We start from the raw sequence: 17,338 nt of genomic DNA, 5'->3' as shown, positions 1-17,338 counted from the left end.
AGGATACACAATTTTATCTTTAGTTTTTTTCTTGAAAATCTCTCTGTTTTCATAAAGCAGAAGTAACAATTTTCCAGATGACTGGTAGACTGTCACAAAATCATTGGAACAGCAAAAGACATGTTATTTTTCCCCCGTAACCATTCTGTTAACTTCACGTAACACGTTACACAACACAAGTGTGGTGCCCAATTTTTGTCTTGTTCACCCACTTTGCTACTAAAATAGAAGTAATATTCCCTTTTTACATTGTCTGTAATTGATCGACGTTGTGATTTCAAAGTTAATTCCCCACAAACATAGCAGAAACTATTTGGAGAATTTTTACATGAACGACGATTGCGATCCATTTAACACCAGTACAGAATAACTAGTACCACTCACAACACTTCCACAATCAGAACTAATAGTTAAATTGTTCATTTCTTGTCTCACAATACAACAACAACAACAACAACCTTTCCCTTAGTCAGTTATAGCCGGATGTGACCTATTCTCTGTGCAGCAGCATAATAAGAGTAATAGAACAATAAACCACCGCGACGGGTAACATTTATTCAATCCACAAAAGCGAAAGTATATTTCAAATGGTACCGTACCTTAAAAGAACGAAAATGATATATATTTGCGTAAAAGATCTAAGTTGAAGAAAAGAACGTCTTTCAATGTGGGTAGGTTTTAAAACATTTTTATTCGATTTGCTAAATAAAAATATGTTTCTAAAAAATGTGACGTGTAGGCACTTTTTCAATGTCATTATCGTAATCAGGACATACAAATTACATAAAAATAGTGAAGTTATTCTTGTCCATGTTATGAAAACCTTGTTGAATAGTATAATCAGACTGCGGTCTAGTGTCACCGATTCGCGAGACTGAAGTTTGGAACGCACGGACTATACGTGACGTCATTATCCATGGGGTTAGATGGCACTGTGAGAGTACAGTTGGTTTCGTAAGAAATTACATTACCGCCTTTCTGATTCTGCTTGGCGTGGGTCCTTGCAATCACCACACGTACTTGAGATCTTGTGAGTAAACTAGTATATTTATTTCTTTCCCATTATTTATTTGATTATTTATACGTGCATATTTCTCTTAGTCTTAATTTATCTATTTTTATAATTCACACTACTGAGGAACATGTCGAAAATTAAGAGCACCAAGCGTTCCCTTCAGAACGAACTTATAGAGAAGTTGAGAAAGAAATATTTTCTTATTAAAGGATAAAAACACTGAATTTTGCAAATTGTTAAAAGAGTATAAGGACAGATAGAATTCGATTCTTTCAAAAGCAGTGTAATAGCAAAAGGTAAATGGAAAATATATAATTATACAGTCAAAACTGGCCTTCAACATCAAAATCCGACATAGAACATCAAACAGAATTTCATCGAGATTTGTGTATAATGTTGGCACATGCCAACATCCCTTTCAACAATATACCAAAGCGTTTCTTGGAAAAGTTATTTTGAGTGAAAGTAGGTGATACTTTTCTCTTGATACATTGCGAATGTACCTTATAATTCGGTGCGTTGAATTATGAAGAAGTTTATGTAAGTACTGTATTTTTTTTTTCTTTTCTGCTTACACATAAATGATTATTTTATATTGTTAAAACTTGTGCAATATAATGTAAATTGAAAAATGTAATGTTAGGCAATTATTTTTTGTACTAGAAATGCACTGTATATATTATATATTTGTAAACGTGAACATTTATTTTTTGTCCTCCTGTGACTGAATGTTTACATGTTGAGGCAAGGAGTATCTGCACTTTCAATCTCCCTTTCCCCACGATCTACACAACACAGTGATCCGTGCGTCCATAATTTAATGCGTTTCGGTGCCCTGGGCCCCAGTCTGGTAATAATAATAATAATAATAATAATAATAATAATAATAATAATACTAACCAAACACAGCGAAATACATAATGATGCGTACGTCATCATTGTGTATTTATTTGTTGTGTCACTCGGTTCCCGTTCAGATATGTTAATTATTATTATTATTATTATTATTATTATTATTATTATTATTATTATTATTATTATTATTGTTATTATTATAGCAGAAGTTGTAGGAATATTACTTTGATAGTGGTATTACCGGTACTGATACAACTAGTAGAAACAGTAGCAGCAGCAGTAGCAGCATCAGTATCAGTGGTAGTAGTAGTAATAGTAGAAGCCGTGTCTTTGGCGACAGTGCTAGTACGCTGTTCCTCTATATAGGCGGCCATGTTTCGATCCCCGGTTATGTCTGGGTGGAATTTGTGGAGGACAAAAGAGACGTTACAGAGAGTTTTTCTCGGGGTACTCCCGTGCCCCCCTATAATTCCACAACACACTCCATTTCCCCTCATTTCATCTATCATGTCTGGGAGTATTACGGGTTTCCGATGCTGATCTAGTTCTAAGGGCTTGAGGCTCCGAGCTCCCGTCGGACTCGTTAGTAGATGAGAGGACATTACATGTAGGGCCCAGGAGGATGGCCTGCCTGTCAGCGTAGAATTCACGAATGTCACCCGGGCCATGAGTCGGTCTTAGTCGAGCATCGCATATAAGGCGTACAATGTACTTGAACGGCCAAGTTTCAAGGCCAGTCTTCCTGAAATCAATCAGTAGTAGTAGAAGTAGTTTAGTAATGGTAATGGTAATACTGTAGTAGTACTAATGACAGTAGCACAATTGGTAACTTGTACACCTTGTACCAACTTGTTATGTTTTATTTAACGACACTCGCAACTGCCGAGGTTATCAGCGTCGCCAGTGTGACGGAATTTTGTCCCGCAGGAGTTCTTTTACATGCCAATAAATCTACTGACATGAGCCTGTCGCATTTAAGCACACTAAAATGCCATTGACCTGGCCCAGGATCGAACAGCCTCGGGCATAGAAGGCCAGCGCTATAGGCTACCGTACCAACAAAGCCAACCAGGCCCACTGAATGAGTGAATGAATTAATTTTTAAGTAGGTTATTTTACGACGCTTTATCAACATCTTAGGTTATTTAGCGCCTGAATGAGATGAAGGTGATAATGACGGTGAAATGAGTCCGGGGTCCAACACCGAAAGTTACCCAGCATTTGCTCATATTGGGTTGAGGTAAAACCCCGGAAAAAACCTCAACCAGGTAACTTGCCCCGACCGGGAATCGAACCTGGGCCAACTGGTTTCGCGGCCAGTTGCGCTAACCGTTACTCCACAGGTGTGAACTGAATGAATGAGTGAATGAATGAATGAATGAATGAATATTAATACCGAAAACATCCTAAAATACTGTATGAATAAGGAAAAGAAATTAATTGCCAGCAGTGATATGAATATGAATAAGTGGGATGTAACTAATATTATAGTAGACCTAATTAAGTGACTTGTAGTCAGACAACTGTGCCTTATTTCAAATGATCTCACAAACTGCGTGAACCGTGTCGTGTTAACAAGCGCTTTGTCTTTATGGTTGGTTGGTTGGCATTGTTTTTATTTTAAGACTTCTTTGATATGATTTGATCTTATAGTACGACATTAATTCAAATATTTATACAGTATACGTACGTGTATAGCGTTTGACTTCTAATCTTTTTAAACATTTTATTCCTCCCTATATACTCGTATTTAGCGATATTCAGAATTCATACAAAAGTCAATTACATTTTCAATATTATGATAATATGTATTACAAATAGAAATAATAGTTGTGTATATCAACATTAGTATCGTATATGTAAGTTTTTGTAACATTTATTGACCTTCCTGTTTATGTACTTTAATTTCACATTAGAAAGACGAACGGTAGAAGCATGTCTACCTATCTACCAGCTGTGGTGGGGGAGACATTATGAGGGGTGATTGGCTAATGGTAGGGGCTCGCGAGTGCGCCCTGACGGCCGTCTAGTGGATCGTATATTTTTCGACTATTCAGATATGCTGTTTTGATGCTGTTGTGTCCGCAGTCTCCAGACAGCGACAGAACTCGACGGAAGTCTTAAGGATGCTGTCCGCAATGCTACTTTTAGTTATCTCGACTCTATTACTGATCTACCTGTACAGGTTCTCCAAGCAACGGCCACCAAATTTTCCACCAGGTAAAGCACATTAAAATCAACTTCACATGCAAATAAATTTGACGTCTATGTTTTAGTCCTACCTGGGACATGGATATTGCTCATTCACTTTCTAAGAGTGCTCTCTATAAACGAGCGCCATGAAGATGGCACATATTTTCTCGTTATTCACATATGCAACAACGCAATTCCTTTATCATGTTCCGAATAATATTGTAGTCTCATTAAGTTTTATTAAAAATATGCCTAAGTGAATCAAATCCAAAATCCGTAAAACGACTTACGCCGTTTCTTAACTTGAATCAGCAGTTGCGGGTGATCGATATGTTTAAAGGTGCATTTACACGATTCAACTCTTATTCCGACTTTATCCATTCGACCAATGCATGTAAGAGTGAACGAAACTGATTCAATAGTGCGTGCCTTTCGCCTCTAAAAATGAGAGCGTGTGCAGCAATTGAAAGCTTTCCATCGCCGTTGAGTATCTTGTGCGTTATTTCGTTCAACAGTAGCATGTAGCGAGCAGCTGATTAGGTAAGTTTTGTAATTAGATAAGTTTATTTATTTCAAATTTCGAATTTTCAAATTTCAATTGCATTGGAAGATGCTATAACATGGTCGAATACAAATTTATATAATAATACAGAACAGAACATATAGCCTAATACAGAATAACACATCAGAATACAGAATATAATTACAACAAATAGAAATAGAAATAAAATAATACAATCAATATAAAAAGAGGATAGAATAATATTTACAAAATTTGAGGACCTAATGAACAGGGCCCGTGTTCAGTCACAGTTCAGATATATTATTAATATAAGAGGAATATAGAAAATAAAATAAAATAGGAACTAAAATTAAAATTACAGCTACAATGAAATTATGTAATACAATATTAACATAGAGAAGAATAATATCATACGTGAAAAACGTAGGCAAATTTATAAAAAAATATGTATTCCGAAATTATATAATACAAATATAATATAAGCTGATTAATTCATACACATAGGCTATAAATTTATTTAATAAAATTGAAGACATTAACAAGTTTCTAATTTTCTTGTTATATGTTAGTGGGTTACATGTTAGAAGATCTGATTGTAATTTAGATAAAGAATTATACAACCGAGGGCCAAAATTAATGCTATGCTTTAGAGCAGCAGATGTGAAACATTTAGTTTCTACTAATGTTGAATTATTATTTCGTTTTGTGTCATGATTATGTGCCTGTAATATAAACTTATTACGATTTTTATGATAAAATTTTAACAGAGCCTATATTAAAAATTTATTGAATATTAAATACATTAAATTCAGAATAAATTAATTTAGTTGGATAATTAAAATGTTTCTTCAAATAGATTTTAATTATTCGTTTTTGTATTAAATTTAAGATTAATTTTTGTGCTTCCACCCCGAACAATAATGCCATATTGAATAATAGACTGAAAAATGACCAAATAAAACATTTCGTAGAACTGTAATGGGTAAGTAGCATCGAAGATTAACGAATTTATAAATTGTTTTACGCAGCCTCTTACAAAGATAAGTAATGTAATGGGGCCATTTTAAATTTTGATGAATGATGATACCCAGATATTTCACATATGTGACTTCTTTTAATGGTGGGCATTTATAACTTTTGGGATCTAAACAATTTTCACTGTGTATTGTTCGTCTATATTCATCGCTAATTTTTAAATTTCGAACACTGGCAGTTGTTAACGATAAAGGAACTAAGGTTGATTTAGACATATTTAAAGAAAGGAAATTGGAATCAAGCAATTTTTTAAACTATATTAGTATTTCTGTGAGCTTTTTGCCAAGAAGAACCACCGAAAATAACTACCGTATCATTAGCATATGAATATATAGATCCATTAAATTTTTCTAAATTTATATTTAACAAATCATTAACATATATATTAGAAATAAAATCGATCCCAAAATTGTTGCTTGCGGTGTACCTATATCAATATATTTATATTCACAAAATTGATCTTCAATTTTGGTCGTTTGTCTTATGTTATTAAAATATGATTGGAATAATTTTAAAACTATACCTCTGACTCCAATAGTTTGTAGTTTGTCCAAAAGTAAATTATGATTGATAGTGTCAAAAGCTTTCCGTAGATCCAAGAAAATAGCTTACCCAAACATTTATTTTCGATATCTAGTTCATTGATAATTTTTCCAGTAACATTAATAAGATTAACGCAAATCGAGTGCCTATGTTCAACTACAATTTTGAGAATCTAGTAAACCTAAGTACTGTCGGCCTGGGTAGCGTAATCGGAATAGTGCTGGTCTTCTGTGCTCGAGGTTGCGGGTTCGATCCTGGCCGAGGTCGATAGCATTTAAGTGTGCTAGTACATTAGCATAGGAAACCCATACTAACACAAAGACTTCAGCCCAGCCTATTCTTATTATTCCTGATGATGGATAAAATGAGGGGGAGTCGGAAAATGTTAGTGGAATTATAAGACAGAAACGGGAGTTTCCAGTGGAAATAATCTCTAACATCCGGTTTGTCAATCACAAATTCCATTATGACTGGCCGGGGATCGAAATCGGACCATCTGGGTGAAAGACCAGCGCACTAGTACCTGAACCACATTGGGAATTCATAAAGGTGGAATGTTTGAAATGAAAACGATTGTTGACGCCTGATACACCGTTATAAGCAATGGTGAGATGACATTTTTATAACGAAATTACTATTGCATTAAGAATAATTATTTTTTTTTATTAAAAAAAAAATTACTTTCCTTATTAATACGAGAAACCGTTATTCTCTATGTTTAATACTTTAAACCTCGACATGTAGTCAGTGTATTTAAGTAACCCAATTTTAATCAATGAAACTATGAAGTTCAATATTTGTTTTCTTTCTTAGCTGATAAACACAGAGAACCATTATTCTAAACGTCCTAGTAGAGTCTAGACTTTGATTTTGTATGGACGTGACCTATTTTCATTAAGGAAATTAATGACGTCATTGAAAGTCACTTCCTGAGATAATAAATTAAAAGTTCATTGATATAGGAGTGTAATTTTTGTATTGTGTATTGTATAATATTGACGATGAATAGGCACACATTTATCATCCTTCTCTTTCGTTTTTACTTGAAAATAATAATAATAATAATAATAATAATAATAATAATAATAATAATAATAATAATAATAATATTGACGATGAATAGGCACACATTTATCATCCTTCTCTTTCGTTTTTACTTGAAAAAAAAAAAAATAATAATAATAATAATAATAATAATAATAATAATATTGACGATGAATAGGCACACATTTATCATCCTTCTCTTTCGCTTTTACTTGAAAATAATAATAATAATAATAATAATAATAATAATAATAATAATAATAATAATTTTTATTTTCCCTGACAAAGTAAAGGCCATCAGACCTTCTCTTCCATTCAAGTAGGTTGAAAGCAGATACAGGAAAATACATAGCATGTACAAGTATTACCATAAGAAGGATTGAATACATATAAATACATTCATAAAATTGTAGGTCTACAGTTTGTATAATCAGTATTGGTTACATTGAAACAGTGACATTTATCTAGAAATCACAGTTAAAAGAGACAGAATAGTAACTAGAAGGTGGGTCAAAAGTCGCTTTCCCCAATATTCGTTCTTAGATTTCATACTTGTACACATATACAGATGTCGTAACTTGAACAAACGAATAGCTGGTGTAATAAGTGGTGGGTTGGCAACCATGTTCATGCACAAACTGTTTTTCCGTCGTCTTGAAAACAGCTCTCGTTTTGCCGATATGCAGTTGATATTACAACAGGACCTCATTTAGGTGTAGAAACGAGGGACTTATTGAAGCAAATTCTATGAATGGATTGGCCGTCGTAGTACAACAGAATGGCCACCCAGATCATGCGACCTGACGCTATGTGATTTTTCGCTGTGGGGTGTCCTGAAAAATGATGAAGAATGGGTAGAACGAGATAAATTCTCTCCAGTACGGGATTCGAACCCGGGTTTACAGCTCTACGTGCTGACACTTTATCCACTAAGCCATACCGGATTCCAGTTCCGATGCCGGATTGAATCCTTCTCAGTTTAAGTTCTATCTCTCTGTTTTCTCTTTGGTGGCCTGCCCTCATGTACAGTGTCACAGAATATACCTATGACAGTGGCACAATATCCAACACACTAAGTACAGAGGTGTACTCATTACGAGTGACCAAGTGGCCGGGACTCGACTGATTAAGCGCCGTTTTGAATCATGAAGTCACTCGTAATGAGTGCTCCTCTGTACATAGTGTTGGATATTGTGCCAGTGTCACATATTCTGTGATACAGTACGTAGAGCAGGCCACCAAAACGAAAACAGAGAAGTAGAACTTAAAATGAGAGGGATTCAATCCGAAATCGGAACTAGAATCGGATGTGGCTTAGTGGATAAATAGCATATAGAGCTGAAAACCCGGGTTCGAGTCCCGGTGCCGGTGATAATTTTTCTCCGTTATATCCATTTTTTACCATATGGTAAAGCAGAATTCCTGCACTGAAATATCATGTACTTCGGTACATCACAGTAACCTGAAAAATGATGCTTTTGCTCAGAAACCGCAGTTAAAGGAAACAACAAAATAACAAGGTGGGTCAAAAGTCGCTTTTCCCAATATTCGTTCTTGGGTTTCACACTTGTACACATACACAGACGTCATAACTTGAACAAATGGATAGCTAGTGTAATAAATGGTGGGTTGGCAACCATGTTCATGCGTCAACTGTTTTTCCGATGTCACGTCTTGAAAACAGCACTTGGTTTGCCGATGTGCAGTTGATATGACAACAGAATGCAGCACAACCTAATTTTAGTATAGGAGTGAGGGACTTCTTGAACCAACAATTCCATGAATGGATTGGCCGTCGTGGTAAAACCATAGAGTTAGTATAATACTGAAGCTATGGCTACAACAGAATGGCCACCCAGATTATGCGACTTGACGCCATGTCATTGTGAGGTATCCTGTAAAATGATGTTTTTGCTCGGAAACCGCAAGATCTGCGTCATGCATTAGTTGTGACAGATGATCGAACAGACATTCGTGAAAATCGTAGTTATGTTCTGCCATCTGTAAATCAGTGTCTAAACGTTGTGAATTGTGTAACGAGAAACAGGGTCTCCATTTTGAACAAAATCTGTAAAGGAATGTGTAGTCAAATGTAAATTGAATGTAATTAAATGTAAGGAAGTGTTTGGGGAATGCGACTTTTGACCCATCATATATATATATATATATATATATATATATATATATATATATATATATATATATATATATATTAAAAATTCTAGTTGTAAAAAAAATTAATTATTTCTATTTAAAATATTTCTAAATAATCTAGTTTTAAAGCACTGATGACTAAGTCTAATCCTGATGTCCAACGGCAGCGAATTACAGGAGCGGGCCATGGATATTCTGGGATATTCTGTGATCTCTCCAAAGCTTTTGATTGTATTAACCATAAAATTCTACTACAAAAATTAGAATACTATGGTATTAAAGGCATAGCATATCAGTGGTTTGAGTCATATCTCCTGAACAGAAAACAAAAAGTAGAAATCAACGCATTTAATAACTCCTTTAAATCTACTTCAGCATGGGGAAATGTTCATACCTGGGTCCCACAGGGATCTATATTAGGGCCTCTTCTTTTTTTAATTTTTATAAATGATCTTGGCCCCATAATAAAAGGAATAGGTTATCCTATACTATTTCCAGATGACACAAGTATCATAATTACAGACAATAACTTTGTCACATTCAAATATAAAATAGAAACAATTCTCCTTAAAATTTATGACTGCTTTACAACCTATAAACTAGCATTAAACATTAATAAAATTAACATAATTCAATTTAAAGCCACTTCAAATTTCATCTCTGAAACATTGGGCACAACTATCAACAATATACCTCTACTAGAAACATCAACAACCAAATTTCTTGGTTTGCATATTAATAATACAATAAATTGGAAAAATCATATCAAAGAAATAACCCCCAAACTTAGCTCAGCATGCTTCGCAATTAGGTCGTTACAACAATTTCTAAACAGCAGTATCTTAAAGACAATGTATTTTTAAAATTCATTTTATATATCAATATGCCTGGTAAATTATTAATAAGTATTTAATGAATTTCAATCTTAAGACATATCAACTTGCAAATGTTTATTTGCTATTTAATAACAATATATAAACGTTTTCGCCGTTTAGGGCATCTTCAGATATAACAAAACATATAATCTGGACCTATAATAGTAAATTATGCAAATAACAAGGAATAGAGAACAATATGTGTGATACATGAAATTCATGAGCTTTATGTAAAATATGACATAATACAGGATGAATATTGAGATCTTTGGATTTTGAACTTAGACTGGACGAATATTTTATTTTATACATATAGCTCATGTTACAATTAATATACAATGATTAAAATTTGTCAATGATGTTAAATTTAAAATTTACAATGATGATAATAAAATATTTTAGAGTAATCATGGCTGAAAGTTGTCGTAAGTTACAAGATAGTTTGCGTAGTTGATGTTCGTGTGTTTTGTAATTGTTTCACTAAGAGAGGCCGTTGGCATTTGAAATGGATGTTGTTTGACGTTGATGACTACTTTACAATTAATATACAGTGATTAAAATTTGTCAATGTTAAAATTTAAAATTTATAATGAAAATAATAAAATATTTTAGAGTAATCATGGCTGAAAGTTGTCGTAAGTTACAAGATAGTTTGCGTAGTTGATGTTCGTGTGTTTTGTAATTGTTTCACCTGAAGATAGAGATGGAGAAATAATAATAAATGCAAAAATATAGACAAGTTATTATATAGAGACGTAGATAATTATTATTATAAGATTACTTATTAAAAACGTTCAATAATGAACTAATGTTGCTTATGTTAAAGAATTACTGTTAGGTGTAGTTAGTTAAGATATTTGAATAAATGCTCGAGGAATGTGAATGTAGTGGAATGTACGATAATTTCGTAATAAATAAATAATGAGTTAGGTGTGAATTTTAATCAATCACTGAAAATTAAGTAGAAAAAAATCAATATTGTAATTCGTAATAATTAGTAATAATTAGATGAGCTATAATACCAAATATATGTAAATGATTTAAGGCAGCGGTAATAATTATTGTAAGATTACTTACTTAGAGAGGTCATTGGCTTTTGAAATGGCTACTCTAATATGATGACATTCTATTACGTGTCCTCAGGTTTATTGAAGTATATAAATGAAGAAGTTCTATAACTAAAAGAATATTAACTATTAATTTACTTTCAATTTTGATATGAGGGATATAATTGTTTTAATTTGTTATAAAACAAATCCTAAAACCAAAGAACAGTTTCACAAAGCCAAAATAGAAAAACGTAAAATCAATAACCTAAACCAAAAAATGAAAGATAATAATCTTATACATGTTAAGGCTGACAAAAATAATGCAATAGTCATTATGAAGAAAGACCAATATATCGAGAAAACTACTGATTTCTTAAATAATAATCAAATAACAGAAATGCAATACAATCCGACAGATAATTACCAAAAACAAATAAAAGATACATTAAAATTAATACCAGATATTATTCCAAATTCAGATAGGCATAAATATATAAACCAAAATCCCACAATCCCCACTCTTAGAACATTACCAAAAACTCATAAAAAAAGATTTAACAATGAGACCCATAGTTAATAATATAAACGCTCCGAACTATAAATTAAGTAATTTCTTAGACAAATGGCTAAAACAAACATTACAATTAAAAAATCAATATATCATTAAAAATACAAAGCATTTAATAGACAATTTGAATAAAGTAAAAATCAACAATGAATCTAAAGTGATGTCTTTAGACATAGAGAATTTGTGTACAAATATCCCAATTCAAGAAACCATACTTATCGTTAAAGAAAAATTACAAAATTTACAAATAGCAGAAAATATAATTCAGCAAATAATACTATTGTTGAACACAGTTAAATCTCAAAATTATTTCGTCTTTAATCAGAAAATATATAAACAAAATATTGGCCTAGCTATGGGCAACCCTTTATCAGGAACTCTTACCGAAATCTTCTTACAAAACATAGAGGATAACAAAATCAATGAAATTCTAAATAAACATAGCATTAAATCTTACTATAGGTATGTAGATGATACAATCGTAATTTATGAGAATACTACAATAGATAATTCCATTCTTGATTCATTTAATAAACTACATAAAAATCTAAAATTTACAGTTGAATATGAAATAAATAACTCTATTCCATTTTTAGATTTAAAAATAATAAAACATAAATTTGAATTGAAATACGATATCTATAGAAAACCAACACACACAACACATAGTATACCCGCAGATTCAATACATCCCCAAAACCAAAAACAAAGTATGTTTAATTACCTAATAAATAGATTAACACAAATACCATTATCCAAAAATAAATATAAAAAAGAAGTACAAAGAATTTTAGACATTGCAAATGATAACGGATACAGTAAAACCCTTATTCGAAAATTAATTCGGAAAAAAGAAAACAATAGACAACGACAGACAAACACTACCTTAACAAAAACAAACAATAATAAATCAAAATTTTGGTCAACACTCACAACAAATACATATCTAATAAATTAAAAAACTTCTTTAATAAAGAAAACATAAACATAGCATTCAAAACAAATAATAAGTTAAACAATAATATCCATAACACAATAAATCCTATAGATAAATTAAATAGTAAAGGCATATATATGCTTAAATGTCACACATGCAGTAAGAAATACATAGGCCAAACTTAACGTAATATAAAAACAAGATCTAAGGAACATGTCAACGATTTCAAAAATAATAGAGAAAAATCAAAATATGCAACACAATTAATACTGGACATGAATTAGGTCATTACCAGAACACATTAAGTATCCTAAAAACATACAATGACAATAAATTCATAAATGCAGCAGAAGAATTCTTCATTGCCTACTACCATAATAAAGATCAAAATATAATTAACGAAAATTTATTAAACTTTAAAAATCCACTGTATGCAATTTAAAATAGACCTATTCACATTGATCTTGATACGCCATTCAAATAGTTCCTTTCATGTTCTTGCGCCGCTACATGCCTCAATACACACGATTATCTAGGCCTCAGTTCTCTTAAAACCACCAACACCAGCACATACAAATGTAAGTATTCGAATGCCGTCAAAATTCATTAAAACAATTATATCCCTCATATCAAAATTGAAAGTAAATTAATAGTTAATATTCTTTTAGTTATAGAACTTCTTCATTTATATACTTCAATAAACCTGAGGACACGTAATAGGATGTCATCATATTAGAGTAGCCATTTCAAAAGCCAATGACCTCTCTAAGTAAGTAATCTTACAATAATTATTACCGCTGCCTTAAATCATTTACATATATTTGGTATTATAGCTCATCTAATTATTACTAATTATTACGAATTACAATATTGATTTTTTTCTACTTAATTTTCAGTGATTGATTAAAATTCATACCTAACTCATTATTTATTTATTACGAAATTATCGTACATTCCACTACATTCACATTCCTCGAGCATTTATTCAAATATCTTAACTAACTACACCTAACAGTAATTCTTTAACATAAACAACATTAGTTCATTATTGAACGTTTTTAGTAAGTAATCTTATAATAATAATTATCTACGTCTCTATATAATAACTTGTCTATATTTTTGCATTTATTATTATTTCTCCATCTCTATCTTCAGGTGAAACAATTACAAAACACACGAACATCAACTACGCAAACTATCTTGTAACTTACGACAATTTTCAGCCATGATTACTCTAAAATATTTTATTATTTTCATTATAAATTTTAAATTTTAACATTGACAAATTTTAATCACTGTATATTAATTGTAAAGTAGTCATCAACGTCAAACAACATCCATTTCAAATGCCAACGGCCTCTCTAAGTGAAACAATTACAAAACACACGAACATCAACTACGCAAACTATCTTGTAACTTACGACAACTTTCAGCCATGATTACTCTAAAATATTTTATTATTTTCATTATAAATTTTAAATTTTAACATTGACAAATTTTAATCACTGTATATTAATTGTAAAGTAGTCATCAACGTCAAACAACATCCATTTCAAATGCCAACGCCCTCTCTAAGTGAAACAATTACAAAACACACGAACATCAACTACGCAAACTATCTTGTAACTTACGACAACTTTCAGCCATGATTACTCTAAAATATTTTATTATTTTCATTATAAATTTTAAATTTTAACATTGACAAATTTTAATCACTGTATATTAATTGTAAAGTAGTCATCAACGTCAAACAACATCCATTTCAAATGCCAACGCCCTCTCTAAGTGAAACAATTACAAAACACACGAACATCAACTACGCAAACTATCTTGTAACTTACGACAACTTTCAGCCATGATTACTCTAAAATATTTTATTATTTTCATTATAAATTTTAAATTTTAACATTGACAAATTTTAATCACTGTATATTAATTGTAAAGTAGTCATCAACGTCAAACAACATCCATTTCAAATGCCAACGCCCTCTCTAAGTGAAACAATTACAAAACACACGAACATCAACTACGCAAACTATCTTGTAACTTAAGACAACTTTCAGCCATGATTACTCTAAAATATTTTATTATTTTCATTATAAATTTTAAATTTTAACATTGACAAATTTTAATCACTGTATATTAATTGTAAAGTAGTCATCAACGTCAAACAACATCCATTTCAAATGCCAACGCCCTCTCTAAGTGAAACAATTACAAAACACACGAACATCAACTACGCAAACTATCTTGTAACTTATGACAACTTTCAGCCATGATTACTCTAAAATATTTTATTATTTTCATTATAAATTTTAAATTTTAACATTGACAAATTTTAATCACTGTATATTAATTGTAAAGTAGTCATCAACGTCAAACAACATCCATTTCAAATGCCAACGCCCTCTCTAAGTGAAACAATTACAAAACACACGAACATCAACTACGCAAACTATCTTGTAACTTACGACAACTTTCAGCCATGATTACTCTAAAATATTTTATTATTTTCATTATAAATTTTAAATTTTAACATTGACAAATTTTAATCACTGTATATTAATTGTAAAGTAGTCATCAACGTCAAACAACATCCATTTCAAATGCCAACGGCCTCTCTAAGTGAAACAATTACAAAACACACGAACATCAACTACGCAAACTATCTTGTAACTTACGACAACTTTCAGCCATGATTACTCTAAAATATTTTATTATTTTCATTATAAATTTTAAATTTTAACATTGACAAATTTTAATCACTGTATATTAATTGTAAAGTAGTCATCAACGTCAAACAACATCCATTTCAAATGCCAACGCCCTCTCTAAGTGAAACAATTACAAAACACACGAACATCAACTACGCAAACTATCTTGTAACTTACGACAACTTTCAGCCATGATTACTCTAAAATATTTTATTATCATCATTGTAAATTTTAAATTTAACATCATTGACAAATTTTAATCATTGTATATTAATTGTAACATGAGCTATATGTATAAAATAAAATATTCGTCCAGTCTAAGTTCAAAATCCAAAGATCTCAATATTCATCCTGTATTATGTCATATTTTACATAAAGCTCATGAATTTCATGTATCACACATATTGTTCTCTATTCCTTGTTATTTGCATAATTTACTGTTATAGGTCCAGATTATGTTTTGTTATATCTGAAGATGCCCTAAACGGCGAAAACGTTTATATATTGTTATTAAATAGCAAATAAACATTTGCAAGTTGATATGTCTTAAGATTGAAATTCATTAAATACTTATTAACAATATATTTTGCCTATTTTCATTCCATTATGTCCTACGGAATAATATTTTGGGGAAATTCTATAGATAGTAAAAATATATTCTTATTACAAAAAAGAGCCATTAGGATAATAGTTGGAGCAAAGGCTAGAGAATCATGTAGATTATTTTTTAAAAAATTAGAGGTTCTAACCTTAACAAATCAATACATATACTCTACAATAAATTTCCTCTTATGTAATAAAGAAAATTTTTCAACTAATCAGCCATACATAGTATAAATACCCGCAGAAGGAATGATTTTCATACGCCATCATCAAATTTATCATGCTTTCAAAGGGGAGTACGTTACATGGCGATAAAATTGTTCAATAGTCGTCCTGAAGACATTAAGAATCATAGCCAAAACCCTGCATTATTTAAGACAAACCTAAAAAATTACTTAATATCTCACACTTTCTATTCTGTAGATGAATTCTTGACATTTCACAGTACTGTGTAAATATTATAATAATATTAAATGGTAAACATATTACATTGTACGGTATAAAATATTATTGTTATTAAGGTATTAATTCTGTACAGATTTCATATTTGCATTTTATATGGATTGCATTTTATTGTTAAACGTAAGAATTGGACATGTTCTTTATTATATGCTGTAAAGCAAATGTAAGAATATTATGGAACAAATAAAGCTATCTATCTATATCTATATATCTATATCTCTATATATATCTATATCTCTATATATCTCTCTCTCTCTATCTCTCTCTATATATATATATATATATATATATATATATATATATATATATATATATATATATATATCTAGAGTATAGAGATGTCTGATACTGTGGCATTGATAGCAACGGATTTTGCTGTGATCGTTTATTACGATTATGGTGTGAAGCTAGAAGCGAAAAACGAGAGGCAGGCTAGTAGGTTGTGGAATTATGTATAATTCAATTTAGGAGGCAAAGAGAATGTACTGAACGTCAATCTTGCAAGCGTAGCCAAGAGAGTCTTAGAAAATGTTTCGTGATATGCATGTCGACGGATATTGAAAATGAATCTGATGCAGACATTATGTACACGTTGAAATTTTTAAGTTCAGCACTTAGGTCGCTATATGAAAACGCCACAGTAGTCAAAGTGAGGTATCACAGGGATCTGTACTAGAATTTCTTAGAGTTTAGTAGGAAGGAAGTTTTCAAAAGTTTTAAGAATACGTGATAGACAACTTTTCTACAGATATATCTGACTTGCGTATT

At 31.2% G+C, this 17,338-nt stretch overlaps 1 protein-coding gene across 1 annotated transcript in view; it reads left to right on the top strand.

Annotated features, from left to right (window-relative positions):
- Positions 1-3,838: 3,838 nt before the first annotated feature.
- LOC138700029 (probable cytochrome P450 304a1) overlaps positions 3,839-17,338 on the top strand; it is a 43,078-nt gene continuing 29,578 nt past the window's right edge. The window contains exon 1 of the mRNA XM_069826320.1: positions 3,839-4,090. Coding sequence (XP_069682421.1) covers positions 3,997-4,090 — 94 coding nt within the window. The 5' untranslated portion in view covers positions 3,839-3,996. The remainder of the gene's footprint in view (positions 4,091-17,338) is intronic.

Source organism: Periplaneta americana, chromosome 5 (assembly GCF_040183065.1).
Source record: "Periplaneta americana isolate PAMFEO1 chromosome 5, P.americana_PAMFEO1_priV1, whole genome shotgun sequence".
Taxonomy (NCBI): domain Eukaryota; kingdom Metazoa; phylum Arthropoda; class Insecta; order Blattodea; family Blattidae; genus Periplaneta; species Periplaneta americana.
This window is presented reverse-complemented; position numbering and strand designations above follow the sequence as displayed.